General features: G+C 42.2%; 1 protein-coding gene across 4 annotated transcripts in view; it reads right to left on the bottom strand.

The window, feature by feature from the left end:
- DOCK10 (dedicator of cytokinesis 10) overlaps positions 1-15,548 on the bottom strand; it is a 225,709-nt gene that overhangs the window by 57,779 nt on the left and 152,382 nt on the right. For all 4 annotated transcript variants that reach the window (XM_075268832.1, XM_075268834.1, XM_075268833.1 and 1 more), the window contains exons 25-28: positions 4,575-4,644; positions 4,316-4,429; positions 2,899-2,970; positions 192-338 (exon numbers count right to left, since the gene is read on the bottom strand). In XM_075268832.1, coding sequence (XP_075124933.1) covers positions 192-338; positions 2,899-2,970; positions 4,316-4,429; positions 4,575-4,644 — 403 coding nt within the window. The remainder of the gene's footprint in view (positions 1-191; positions 339-2,898; positions 2,971-4,315; positions 4,430-4,574; positions 4,645-15,548) is intronic.

The following is a 15,548-nucleotide window of genomic DNA, read 5'->3' as shown; positions in this document are numbered from 1 at the left end:
AACCAAAGCTAACACATGGGAAGTTTACCAAATGACCAACTTAGCTCTGCTATACCTATGCAAACATAGGGTACAATTAGATAAGGGCGCAGACACATCCTAATTGTTATGACATGATCATTTTCTACGATTAAATCCCTCCTAAACAAAAACCTGGCAAATGGAACAAAAGTAATAAAAACAATAGTCACCTTCAGAAAACAGGCAAGGCTGAAGTTAGCCTTTTTCGTCTCCTCCATTGCATCTCTGTACTTCCAAATAATATGGTCTGAGAAGCTCATCACAAGCAATTCCAATTCATGGTGGAAGGTTTTTGGGAACCTCTTAGTGCGCTCAACCTTACAAATAGAGGAAAGTTTCAATCAAAGATAAATTGCCGCTCGCTCAGTCACTGGACATAACACAAATATAGAAAACCTAAATGCAACACCTCGAGAAATGCTTCTAAAAGCTGCCATATGTCAGGTGGAAGGGACAAGCTATAATATCAATGCTTTTAAGAGTCCTGATAACTGCTTCTATATTCCTGCTGCAAAATGTGTATAACACCATAAGTATAGCTTGTACATATAAAAATATGACAGTCTATTTCTTGTTTTTACAGCAAAACATAATTGTGCCATTTAGTGCATGCGACACATTTGCAACAGCATTAAATCAATATGTCCAAAGCCATAGGAAATACATTAAAATAGCTGTATGTACCAATATGTGGTTTATATTACTACAACTCGTTGTCATTGTCTAATATATTATTGGTAGTTAAATGGTCACTAGCTTTTCAAACAACTTATTTCTCATAGAGCATGTGATTCGGGACCAAAATGAATGCAGATACTGAGAATGCAGATAGGAGGGGCTGATCCTACTCATAACCTCACACATGCCTGCAAACTGCAAGGACTGAAGATTCTGCTCATCACAGTTTAGAATGTAAGAAAAAAGTCTCCTATGTACTTGTATGTATTTCTGGCTTCTTGTGTGATTATACGAGGATGCCAAGGTGAGGTGAAGTAAGATGAGTATAACTGCTATTTTCCGTCACCTCCATTGGGCCTCTACTTATTATACCTCTACCTATAGGGTTTCTTCAGACTCAGACTATAATAATAACACTAAAACAAACCAGAGGGCTGCACCTTGCAAATATTTGTCAAAGCAAATTCTGAGGGCTTTGTCTAAAGCAGCTCAAGGCTCTTGGGAGCATATTATACTTAGTAGTGGAAATGTGGAACAGTAAACTGAAGGGGCACCGGAGGGAGCCTATTATATGTTGTAGGACTGCTGGGGAGTATATTATGCTGTATGGGGCCAATGAAGTGTTATATTGGAGGGGGGGGAGGCACTATGGGGACCCTATTATGCTGTGTGGGATTTTTGGGGACCAAATTATACTCTGCGGGGAAACTGTGGAGCATTATACTGGCGGGGGCTCTGTGGGGAGCCTATTATACTATGTTGGGTTGCTGGGGAATATATTATACTGTGTGGGGCCACTGTGGAGCATTATACTGTGTGGAGTAATAATATACCGTCACACGGTCAAATCTTCGGTGCACAGAAATGGCCTCTCACAGCCATAATATATTGAAAAAAATTTCTGGCACTTAAGGTGTAAACTTCCAAATAGAATTTTATTATATCCGAATTTACATAGATGTTTTGGTCATGGAGACCTTCTTCAGTACATTGGTTACGGTGCAAAGAAATTGGAGTGGAAGACACTTTCTTTTGACCATATCCAAAGTACTGAAGAAGGTCTCCATGACCGAAACTTCTATGTAAATTCGGATATAAAAAAGTTCTATTTGGAAGTTTATACCTTGAGTGCCAGAAATTTTCTTCTTTATACTGTGTGAAACCACTGTGGGGGGAATATTATATTGTGTGGGGCCACTGTGGGGCATTACACTGGAAGGTGCACTGAGAGGAGTCTATTATACTGCATAGTACTGCTGGGGAGTATATTATACTGTGTAGGGCCAATATGGAGCATTATCGTGTGTGGTGGCTCTCGGAAACTTTATACTGGGGGGCTCTGGGGAGTATGTTATACTATATGGAGCTGCTGAGGAGCATATTATACTGTGTGGGAGCTCTGGAGAGCATATCATATTGTGTGGGGCCACTGTGGGGGAGCTCAGAGGAGCATTTTACACTGTGGGGAACTGCTGTGGAGCATTATACTCTAGAGGGCACTGTGGAGTATATTGTACCATGTGGAGCATTACACTGTGGGGGCAGGTCAAAATTCCACAAGGCAGCTTTGTGTACTATGCCTACATCACAGCTCCCTCACTAAAATCTTGCCCGTGCATGGGGTGCACTATGACCGTGTCTTTCCCCATACTGTACTGTGCATGAACTGGCCATCTAACTATTGGGGCACCACAAAATGGAAGCTAAGACAAGCGCAACTGTTTCTGCCTGAACCCGTAGTGGCAGAGCAGACTGTGTATGCCTGAGATTTTAGATAGGTACAGTGCGGCGTCAGAGGCCTGTGCAAAGCACAAATTCCAAAGAAGAAAAAAATGGGACAGAGCACAAGCATGGAAGGGGTGGTGGTCAGGTATGACGCAGGGGGTGCTCAGAACGTTGGTGGCACACTTCCGATATATATATATATATATATATATATATATATATATATATATATATATATATACACACACAGACATACACTGAGTACTGAAATTTTTATTGTTTTAAATATATATTTCTCTCTCTCTCTATATATATATAAGCTATACACACACAGACACATATATATACCTTTAAAATCAACTACATTTTTCTAAGCTAGAGCAGAATTCAGACATGTCTTTGATGAAAATAGAAGTAAATGGGGCTCATTGTCTTGAATTTATCCCAGTGACATAACATGTACGAGCAATTTACCTGCATCATGTCTTTATCGTGGAGATGTTGAGCCATGGACTTGATAATTATCTCAAAGAAAAACTGTGAATGCTGTCAGAAGAACAGAAATCATTGGTTATTCCTGGTAAGGATCTTTCTAAATTTAGAGACTCTGCTTTCACTTTGCTTAAAATTGGATATTCTATAAAGAATAAACGACAGCTCTGGGTCTGATGTTTCATGGGATTTACTGTAATATGCTATTACACATCCATAGGTCTAGATGGATGGGTGCTGGACCATAATGCAAAATCTGTAACTGTGCTCCCAAACCATCATTTATATTACAGGGATTGCTGGGTCACATCAAGCACACGAACCTGGATGCAACTGTGACCTCAGTGCATCCTAAATCTATACCCCTGACAGCTTTGAATAAGTAAGATACAGTTAGCATTGAATGGCTACAGTATATCACATTTCCACAATGCACCAATAAAGGTCTTTTAAGGACACCATGCAGCTTCTCCACCACTCACATAACACTTATTCATTTTAGTACTAAATCAGCATTACTTGACTTCATAATAAGATTACATCACAAGATTACAGGAAGAAAACTGCAGAGCAATCCATCTAGAGGGATAGTCAATGTTACAGTGCAGGTCCAGTGGTGTTATCCTCTTCACTAATAATCTTATAATTCATTTTACAGCATTTCTCTAATATGCTCTTATGGCCTAATGGCTGCAGGATTTCAATCTCCCATATTGCCATTCCGATCTCTACCACTAGGACTACTAGCGGTACATAGCAACATCTGGCTTACTGTGGATCACAGAATAAGACTGTGGAATTACCCTGGCTTACATGCAATTCCCTATAGGTAAAATATCCACAATAGAAGTAATTTATATTTGAATAGAATTCTTGTGAACATCAACATTTGCAACTTTTTTCCTCAGAGGGGCACATTCATGTTTACTGTATGCTTATCTCCTCGGACACAGCTATAGGAACCAGAATGAAATCGTTATCTCAGCTGCCCTACTGACCAGCTGTCTAAGTGAATGGGACAGGCTGTAATACCCAGAACATCCACTAGTGAGCTATGATGTCCTTGTAAACAATAAAAAGACCAAAATGTTTGCTGAGTGCAATGATCCCTTTAAACAATTGACAGTCAGTAATATGAAGAACCCATCCGGGAGCTATAATAAAATGTGTCGGAGTATTCCATCAAACTGTATTAGTACCATTTGTTCGCAGATTTTCAGTTGCACTTACACACCGCAAGCAGAGGTCTTGGAAAGTATTTTGGAAAGATGAATAGCTTTTCATGATACAGTACAAATATTTAATTGGCCTAAGGCCAGAATCCCCCTTTAATGTGCTTCATGTACACATTTATATCATTCTCACAAATACTCGTATACTCTAGAAATATAGGACTTACCCTTAGCACAAGCTTAATTGTATTCAGCTCATTGCATTTTAATAGACTTGTCACCCCTTTGGCAAGTTCTTCATGGACTGTCCGATCTCCATATGACTGTGTTTTAAACACATACTAAGAAAGAGATGAGCATTGTATAGTTAATACATGGATGTGCGCTGACAGTAATTCTATTAAAGGTTTTGTTTCATGGAGCGTCCCTTTAAACGTGTCCTTTTCTACTATGTGTACATTACACAACGTCATTTCTTTTGCTTACCTTTACATATGAATGGACATAGTGCTCCAGTTGCTCTTCATGACATTTAGCTACAATGTCTGTTAGGACCCTACAATAGAGAAGCAAATAATTCACCTAACTGTAGATATACAGCATGAAAAGACAAATACAATGATGAACAAGATGAACAACGTGGCGGGGAAAAGTAGACGTGTCTGTGTCATCCCAGCTACCATATTATTTGTATACGCAGCTGGAAGCCCCCTGGATCAGAGTTGCACATTACCATTAATGTACTGCAACTCTTCTAACATTTTTAGCTCAGTAATGGAAACGTATTTGTTTGATGTTGTTTCATCTGACTTTTCAGAACAAGCTGCCATGTGTGTGTACTAAAAATGGCAAATGTGAACATTTACTTTAAAGAGGACCTTTCACCATATCTGGGCACATGCAGTGTTATATACTGCCGGAAAGCTGACAGTGCACTGAATTTAGCGCACTGTCGGCTTTCCCGATCTGTGCCCGGTGTGAAGAGCTTACGGTCCGGTACCGTAGCTCTTCTATGGTCAGAAGGGCATTTCTGACCATTAGCCAGAGACGTCCTTCTGCCTCGCGGCGCCTATCGCGCTGTGCTGTGGAGCCGGGAGGAACGCCCGCTCCCTCCCTGATAATACTCGTCTATGGACGAGCGCTGTGAGCAGATGGAGGGGGCGTTCCTCCCGGCTCTCACAGCACAGCGTGATAGGCGCCGCGAGGCAGAAGGACGTCTCTGGCTAATGGTCAGAAATGCCCTTCTGACCATAGAAGAGCTACGGTACCGGACCGTAAGCTCTTCACATCGGGCACAGATCGGGAAAGCCGACAGTGCGCTGAATTCAGTGCACTGTCAGCTTTCCGGCAGTATATAACACTGCATGTACCCAGATATGGTGAAAGGTCCTCTTTAAAGAGGACCTTTCACTGATTTGGGCACAGGCAGTTCTATATATTGCCGGAAAGCCGACAGTGCGCTGAATTCAGCGCACTGTCGGATTTCCTTATCTGTGCCCTGGTTAAAGAGCTAATGGTGCCAGTACCGTAGCTCTTTACAGTCAGAAGGGAGTTCCTGACAGTCAGTCAGGTACATCCTTCTTCACAGCAGCACCTATCGCGCTGTACTGTGTGAGCAGGGAGGAACAGTCTTATCAACAAACTTTGCAGAAATCATCAGTATAAGCAATTATATGAAAATTTGTAATCTGTCTCATCAGAGAAAAATGTGAAAATTCTGATATATCCTTAAGATGGCCTGCAGGTCACATGATTTAGATCACAAGTGTCTATAAAGTCTGTGGAGGGGGAGGGGAAAGCAGAGGGGAGAAATAGCAGCAGAAACTTAGGTTTATGGTGATGCTGAAGCTAACTAAGAGCACTATCACAACCAAAACACTTGATATTATCATAATGTAGGTCAATACTTCTCACTATGGACATAACACTATATATAAACTATAATACTATAACTAAATATATAGTCATTGTATCGCATAGATTTTATAATTTTAGCAGGTTTTACCTCTGCATGCTCTACCTGTAGTTTGTATTTCTCACTGAGCTGGTGGGTGAAAGCTAACTGCAATAATAAGTAGAAGAAAATCTGCACCGTAGCTGTCCCTATGGCACTCAGAAGCAGCCCCAGAACCATGCAGGATATACATAGAGAAGTATGAACATGTATTGTGATAATTAAAATATTTTGGCTGTGACATAAAGCTCCTATTTAGCTTCAGAATCACACTAAATATGTGTTTTTGCTTTTATTTCTCTCTGCTCAGTTCCCCTTTCATAGACTTGTTTAATCTGAGTGATGTGATCTGCAGTCCACCTAGAGACAGGTATAGCAGGATTTAAAAAATGAAAGTCAGTGCATCTTCATAGATTTCTCCTACATAGCTTCAGAATCCCTAAACAGAGAATAACCTACAGCAGCCACTAGGGGTAGATGAGATGCATACTGCATACAGTGTAATGATGGTGTTCAATAAATAAGCAGTAGACCAGGGGTGGGCAATTAATTTTCCCATGTGGCCACATGAGAAATTGTAACGGTTCTAGAGGGCCATGCGCATTGTGGCAAATTTAGCTCCACCCACTTCTCTGCTGACTCCGTCCATTCTCAATCATTTTTCCATGTGCCCCACAAAGTAAAATCCTCCTACAGTCACCCTAACATTATACACCCCCACATTATAACATTTTCCTCCAAATGTTCCACAGTATTAAGTCCCTCTCCTGGTGCCCCAGTATAAACCAGTAGAAACTAGAGGGGACATTAAACTGGTGGCAACTAGAGGCAGACATGTCCCCCTCCAGCTATCCCCATGGTTTAATATCCTCCTCCATCTGCCCCCTAGTTTAATGTCACCCTGCATCTGACCCCTAGTTTAATGTCCCCCCTTCATGTGCATTCAGTGTAACTGCCCCCCTACATCTGCCCCTAGTTCCCCCCTCTTGCTCACACATGCTGTCTCTTCTCTCTTTATCATCCAGCAGCCTCCATTGCCAGCAGCTTGCAGAAAGCACACAGTCCCATGTGGCTCCGCCCACCAACAAGTCATAGCCTATCTAGGCTGTGATGACATCATCACAGGTCCTTCAAAAACCTTCCACTAGCTATGCGGGCTGGATAGAAGCAGTCAGCGGGCCGGATGTGGCCCGCGGGTGGCACATTGCCCAGGTCTGCAGTAGACACTAGGCTCCTAAACACCTTCTAATGCTGGGCACAGGCATTCAGGATGTTAATTTCTACAATCTACAATCTAAAATCTACAGTATATTTATGCAGGAAATTTGATGTCTCGTATCATCGAAACTGCATAAAAAAATAAAAAGAAACTACGGTAAATGTTGCTTTAAATATAAGATTTTGGTATTATTAGAATGTCATTGTCAAATGACTTATAATGATTCTTAGTGTAGAATTCCCTGCAATAGTTATATGGAAAATAATGTTACTGTTTATGGCCGTCCATAGTCTGTGAGTTTTAAGGCCTGTACTGATGGATGGTTTTATGGTTTCCTTTGTCAGTACTCCATTATTAGAATAGAGGTACAAAGAACCAGCAGGAACTTTTATTTGACCACTTCTTCTCTGCTGTACTATTGGTATTCAAATAAAGCAATCTGGATAATCACATTATACTATGGAATTTCTCCAAATACCCAAATTTCATAATATTTCTTAATATACCACATGATTTATTGTAAGTGCTTTCACTTTAATAAAAGAGTCATGAAGCAATCTATTTTTTTTAATATGCCGTGTGTTAAAAATCTTTGGCTGATCTCAACAGCACTCAACAATGGGATAAATCTAGAATAGGTTGTTGCTATACATATCTCCCTAGGTCTATAGAAGGGGCACAAGGGGTAACTGTACCCCATCCAGAGAGTTAAAGGGAATGACACATCTCTTATCTCCATGCTGTGACATCAATGTCTATATGACCCCTGTAATGTGACATTACTGTGCTAATTCAGTTTGTACTTCAGTTACTATTATCTGTGACATCACTAAGTTTCTTGTCTGAGTTCTGTAACATCAGCGGGAATATTATTTCCATACTGGGGCATCACTTTGTGCAATATCCCATTCATATTACTTTTAGAGATGAGCGAACAGTGTTCTATCGAACTCATGTTCGATCGGATATTAGGCTGTTCGGCATGTTCGAATCGAATCGAACACCGCGTGGTAAAGTGCGCCATTACTCGATTCCCCTCCCACCTTCCCTGGCGCCTTTTTTGCTCCAATAACAGCGCAGGGTAGGTGGGACAGGAACTACGACACCGGTGACGTTGAGAAAAGTAGGCAAAACCCATTGGCTGCCGAAAACATGTGACCTCTAATTTAAAAGAACAGCGACGCCCAGCTTCGCGTCATTCTGAGCTTGCAATTCACCGGGGACGGAGGTTTCCGTCCAGTTAGCTAGGGCTTAGATTCTGGGTAGGCAGGGACAGGCTAGGATAGGAAGGAGAAGACAACCAACAGTTCTTATAAGAGCTAAATTCCAGGGAGAAGCTTGTCAGTGTAACGTGGCACTGACGGGCTCAATCGCCGCAACCCAGCTTTCCGCGGATCCTGAATGGAATACACTGTCAGTGTATTCCCGTATACCCGATATATACCCCCGATACCCGTTCCAACGGTGTGCCCCCCCACCTTCACCCCAGAAATACCCTGCAAGTCCCCTAGCAATAGAATTGGGGCTATATACACCCACTATTTTTGCTACTGCCATATAGTGCCATTGTCTGACTGGGAATTCAAAGAATATATTGGGCTTACATATAACTTCAATTCCAGGGAGAAGCTTCTCAGTGTAACGTGGCACTGACGGGCTCAATCGCCGCAACCCAGCTTTCCCAGGATCCTGAATGGAACACACTGACAGTGTATTCCCGTATACCCCATATATACACCCCAAATCCCCGTTCCAACAGTGTGCCCCCCCACCTTCACCTCAGAAATACCCTGCAAGTCCCCTAGCAATAGAATTGGGGCTATATACACCCACAATTTTTGCTACTGGTATATAGTGCCATTGTCTGACTGGGAATTCAAAGAATATATTGGGGTTACGTGCACCCACAATTTTTACTACTGGTATATAGTGCCATTGTCTGACTGGGAATTCAAAGAATATATGGGGGTTACGTGCACCCACAATTTTTGCTACTGCTATACAGTGCCATTGTCTCACTGGGAATTCAAAGATTATATTGGGGTTATGTGCACCCACAATTTTTGCTACTGCTATATAGTGCCAGTTTCTGACTGGTAATTCAAAGAATATATTGGGGTTACGTGCACCCACAATTTTTGCTACTGGTATATAGTGCCATTGTCTGACTGGGAATTCAAAGAATATATGGGGGTTACGTGCACCCACAATTTTTGCTACTGCTATACAGTGCCATTGTCTCACTGGGAATTCAAAGAATATATGGGGGTTATGTGCACCCACAATTTTTACTACTGGTATACAGTGCCATTGTCTGACTGGGAATTCAAAGAATATATGGGGGTTACGTGCACCCACAATTTTTGCTACTGCTATACAGTGCCATTGTCTCACTGGGAATTCAAAGAATATATTGGGGTTATGTGCACCCACAATTTTTACTACTGGTATACAGTGCCATTGTCTGACTGGGAATTAAAAGAATATATGGGGGTTACGTGCACCCACAATTTTTGCTACTGCTATACAGTGCCAGTTTCTGACTGGTAATTCAAAGAATATATTGGGGTTACGTGCACCCACAATTTTTGCTACTGGTATATAGTGCCATTGTCTGACTAGGAATTCAAAGAATATATGGGGGTTACGTGCACCCACAATTTTTGCTACTGCTATACAGTGCCATTGTCTCACTGGGAATTCAAAGAATATATGGGGGTTATGTGCACCCACAATTTTTACTACTGGTATACAGTGCCATTGTCTGACTGGGAATTCAAAGAATATATGGGGGTTACGTGCACCCACAATTTTTGCTACTGCTATACAGTGCCATTGTCTCACTGGGAATTCAAAGAATATATTGGGGTTATGTGCACCCACAATTTTTACTACTGGTATACAGTGCCATTGTCTGACTGGGAATTCAAAGAATATATGGGGGTTACGTGCACCCACAATTTTTGCTACTGCTATACAGTGCCATTGTCTCACTGGGAATTCAAAGAATATATTGGGGTTATGTGCACCCACAATTTTTACTACTGGTATACAGTGCCATTGTCTGACTGGGAATTCAAAGAATATATGGGGGTTACGTGCACCCACAATTTTTGCTACTGCTATACAGTGCCATTGTCTCACTGGGAATTCAAAGAATATATTGGGGTTATGTGCACCCACAATTTTTACTACTGGTATACAGTGCCATTGTCTGACTGGGAATTCAAAGAATATATGGGGGTTACGTGCACCCACAATTTTTGCTACTGCTATACAGTGCCATTGTCTCACTTGGAATTCAAAGAATATATTGGGGTTATGTGCACCCACAATTTTTACTACTGGTATACAGTGCCATTGTCTGACTGGGAATTCAAAGAATATATGGGGGTTACGTGCACCCACAATTTTTGCTACTGCTATACAGTGCCATTGTCTCACTGGGAATTCAAAGAATATATTGGGGTTATGTGCACCCACAATTTTTACTACTGGTATACAGTGCCATTGTCTGACTGGGAATTCAAAGAATATATGGGGGTTACGTGCACCCACATTTTTTGCTACTGCTATACAGTGCCATTGTCTCACTGGGAATTCAAAGAATATATTGGGGTTATGTGCACCCACAATTTTTACTACTGGTATACAGTGCCATTGTCTGACTGGGAATTCAAAGAATATATGGGGGTTACGTGCACCCACAATTTTTGCTACTGCTATACAGTGCCATTGTCTCACTGGGAATTCAAAGAATATATTGGGGTTATGTGCACCCACAATTTTTACTACTGGTATATAGTGCCATTGTCTGACTGGGAATTCAAAGAATATATGGGGGTTACGTGCACCCACAATTTTTGCTACTGCTATACAGTGCCATTGTCTCACTGGGAATTCAAAGATTATATTGGGGTTATGTGCACCCACAATTTTTGCTACTGCTATATAGTGCCAGTTTCTGACTGGTAATTCAAAGAATATATTGGGGTTACGTGCACCCACAATTTTTGCTACTGGTATATAGTGCCATTGTCTGACTGGGAATTCAAAGAATATATGGGGGTTACGTGCACCCACAATTTTTGCTACTGCTATACAGTGCCATTGTCTCACTGGGAATTCAAAGAATATATTGGGGTTATGTGCACCCACAATTTTTACTACTGGTATATAGTGCCATTGTCTGACTGGGAATTCAAAGAATATATGGGGGTTACGTGCACCCACAATTTTTGCTACTGCTATACAGTGCCATTGTCTCACTGGGAATTCAAAGAATATATTGGGGTTATGTGCACCCACAATTTTTACTACTGGTATATAGTGCCATTGTCTGACTGGGAATTCAAAGAATATATGGGGGTTACGTGCACCCACAATTTTTGCTACTGCTATACAGTGCCATTGTCTCACTTGGAATTCAAAGAATATATTGGGGTTATGTGCACCCACAATTTTTACTACTGGTATACAGTGCCATTGTCTGACTGGGAATTCAAAGAATATATGGGGGTTACGTGCACCCACAATTTTTGCTACTGCTATACAGTGCCATTGTCTCACTGGGAATTCAAAGAATATATTGGGGTTATGTGCACCCACAATTTTTACTACTGGTATACAGTGCCATTGTCTGACTGGGAATTCAAAGAATATATGGGGGTTACGTGCACCCACAATTTTTGCTACTGCTATACAGTGCCATTGTCTCACTAGGAATTCAAAGAATATATTGGGGTTATGTGCACCCACAATTTTTACTACTGGTATATAGTGCCATTGTCTGACTGGGAATTCAAAGAATATATGGGGGTTACGTGCACCCACAATTTTTGCTACTGCTATACAGTGCCATTGTCTCACTGGGAATTCAAAGATTATATTGGGGTTATGTGCACCCACAATTTTTGCTACTGCTATATAGTGCCAGTTTCTGACTGGTAATTCAAAGAATATATTGGGGTTACGTGCACCCACAATTTTTGCTACTGGTATATAGTGCCATTGTCTGACTGGGAATTCAAAGAATATATGGGGGTTACGTGCACCCACAATTTTTGCTACTGCTATACAGTGCCATTGTCTCACTGGGAATTCAAAGAATATATTGGGGTTATGTGCACCCACAATTTTTACTACTGGTATATAGTGCCATTGTCTGACTGGGAATTCAAAGAATATATGGGGGTTACGTGCACCCACAATTTTTGCTACTGCTATACAGTGCCATTGTCTCACTGGGAATTCAAAGAATATATTGGGGTTATGTGCACCCACAATTTTTACTACTTGTACACAGTGCCATTGTCTGACTGGGAATTCAAAGAATATATGGGGGTTACGTGCACCCACAATTTTTGCTACTGCTATACAGTGCCATTGTCTCACTGGGAATTCAAAGAATATATTGGGGTTATGTGCACCCACAATTTTTACTACTGGTATACAGTGCCTTTGTCTGACTGGGAATTCAAAGAATATATGGGGGTTACGTGCACCCACAATTTTTGCTACTGCTATACAGTGCCATTGTCTCACTGGGAATTCAAAGATTATATTGGGGTTATGTGCACCCACAATTTTTGCTACTGCTATATAGTGCCAGTTTCTGACTGGTAATTCAAAGAATATATTGGGGTTACGTGCACCCACAATTTTTGCTACTGGTATATAGTGCCATTGTCTGACTGGGAATTCAAAGAATATATGGGGGTTACGTGCACCCACAATTTTTGCTACTGCTATACAGTGCCATTGTCTCACTGGGAATTCAAAGAATATATTGGGGTTATGTGCACCCACAATTTTTACTACTGGTATATAGTGCCATTGTCTGACTGGGAATTCAAAGAATATATGGGGGTTACGTGCACCCACAATTTTTGCTACTGCTATACAGTGCCATTGTCTCACTGGGAATTCAAAGAATATATTGGGGTTATGTGCACCCACAATTTTTACTACTGGTATATAGTGCCATTGTCTGACTGGTAATTCAAAGAATATATTGGGGTTACGTGCACCCACAATTTTTGCTACTGGTAGATAGTGCCATTGTCTCACTGGGAATTCCACAAATAATTTGGGGATTCATTCACCCTACATCTCAGGCTCTTGCCATATTCACCCAGGTTGTCAGTGCTGCACCAGCTCGTTCCCAGACAGCTCGGCCCGAAAAACACATTACCTATATAGAGGATTTGGACAATGAAGACAACATGTTCTAAATCTAATGTCTGCACCTTCTCCAGAATTAAAATAAAGGTAGCGTTTAACTTTCAAATAGCACTGCACAAAGGAAGAGCTTATCAGCTTGTCTCATGACATGCTACTGAAAAGTGTCATTTGTGTATCTTAATGTAAATATAGTTGTATAAGCTTTTTGGGTTTTAGGCACTGCCAAGTTATTTATTACCACCCGCTCCCTTATAATGATGATGACGCCAAAGTCACTGTGGGTGTTCAGAGCTCACAGCTTTGGTTGACATTTGTCTTGCTCTCTGTCGGTACCAGCTGTCTTTTTGGATACCGTAAAGTTATGTTGACTTTATTAACAGCTATAGAAGCTTTAGCCAGGTTGTGACGGTGTGTAACCCTAACAACACTAAGTGGGATACACATTAATAGTCAGTCTATGTACGCTAAACGTATCACTGAAGTAATTTTTTTTCCCTCTCCCCTTATATAAGAAAGGAACAGACATTAGACTTAGACCGGGGTTCGAGGCTTGTAAAAATCCAGTATTATTGCAGCTTGCAGCTTCGTAGGGTTTCAGTCTACTCCTGCCATGAATTTTGGCCTGGGAGAGGAGATAGGCCACCCCAGTTTGCACCCGGGGAACAGACTCCACCACATTCACCCTGCCTGTCATTAAAGATAAGCACTGCAGCATCCCTGACCACAGGCGCTTGTCCATGTGTCGGTGGTCAAGTGGACCTTGCAGAAAAGCGCAGAGCTCTGGGCCCGACTGATGTTATGGGACACATGCAGGCGCAAGGCAGGGACAGCACACCAAGAGAAGTAGTAACGGCTTGGCCCAGCATAGGGAGGTGCCCCAGCTGCCATCTGCTGACGGAAGGCCTGGGTCTCCAGAAGCATAAACAAACACCAACATCTCCAGGGCCAGCAGTTTATCGATGAGGCTGTTAAAGGCTTGGGCATGGGGGTGGGTTGTGTTGTACTTCTGCCTGCAATGAAAAGCTTGGGAAATGTGGAGTGGCTGGGAAGAGGCGCATGATGGTGCAGGCCAAAAGGGCGCATGAGGGTGAACTCCCCAATGTGTCAGAGATAGGTGTGTAGGTGTCCTTGCATCATATACTTGCACCATATTTGGCTTTGGAAGTTAATTTTGTGCCAAAAAGTGGTTAAGACAGCGATCCCTCAGCTACTCCCGTTACACTGTCTATTGAAGTTACCATCTGTGGAAGTGGACCACCATTTCTAAGATCCCAAAGGAAGCAGGCAAGAGATGTGCAGTTCAGAAAAAAAGATGAGAAAATAAGTGTAGGCTGTAGAGCACAGAGGGATCGGAGAGGACAGAGCTGGTGTCGGCCAGGTATTCCCACAACATGCGCCTATACTTGTCCCTCCTGGTGACACTAGGCCCCTGAGTGGCAGTAATTTGTCCAGGGGGGCCATTAACGTGTTCCAGACCTAGGAATAAGTCTTCCAACAGGGTAGAGTTTTGCATGCCTTTGCTTCTACCCACTGTTTTTGCTGCTTAGCTTCCCTCCACATCTACACTGCTTTCACCCCTAAACATCACCCCAGTTTATGCCTTTGCTTCTACCCACTGTTTTTGCTGCTTAGCTTCCCTCCACATCTACACTGCTTTCACCCCTAAACATCACCCCAGTTTATGCCTTTGTTTCTACCCTGTTTTTTTGTTGAATTAGCTTCCCTCCACATCTACACTGCTTTAGCCCCTAAACATCACCCCAGTTTATGCCTTTGCTTCTACCCAGGTTTTTTGTTGATTTAGCTTCCCTCTACATCTACACTGCTTTAGCCCCTAGACATCACCCCTGTCCATGTGGGGTCGGTGGCCTCGTCATCCACCAACTCCTCTTCCAATTGCGCACTGCCCCCTTACTGCAAACCGCACATGACCACAGCTTGCCTTGATGGCAACTGTGTCTCATGATCCCCACTTAGGTCCAGACAAGTCGGTGGCGGGTCCAAAACCCCAAAATTGGAAGGAAATGGCAGATGCTGCAGTATTTCTAACACCTGTTCCTGGTGCTCGGGCCTGGTCTGTGTTGTACCCTGCACCCTGCACCCT

The sequence above is a fragment of the Leptodactylus fuscus genome, chromosome 3 (assembly GCF_031893055.1).
Source record: "Leptodactylus fuscus isolate aLepFus1 chromosome 3, aLepFus1.hap2, whole genome shotgun sequence".
NCBI lineage: Eukaryota > Metazoa > Chordata > Amphibia > Anura > Leptodactylidae > Leptodactylus > Leptodactylus fuscus.
Note: the sequence above shows the minus strand (reverse complement) of the source record. Positions and strands in the feature narration are given on the sequence as shown.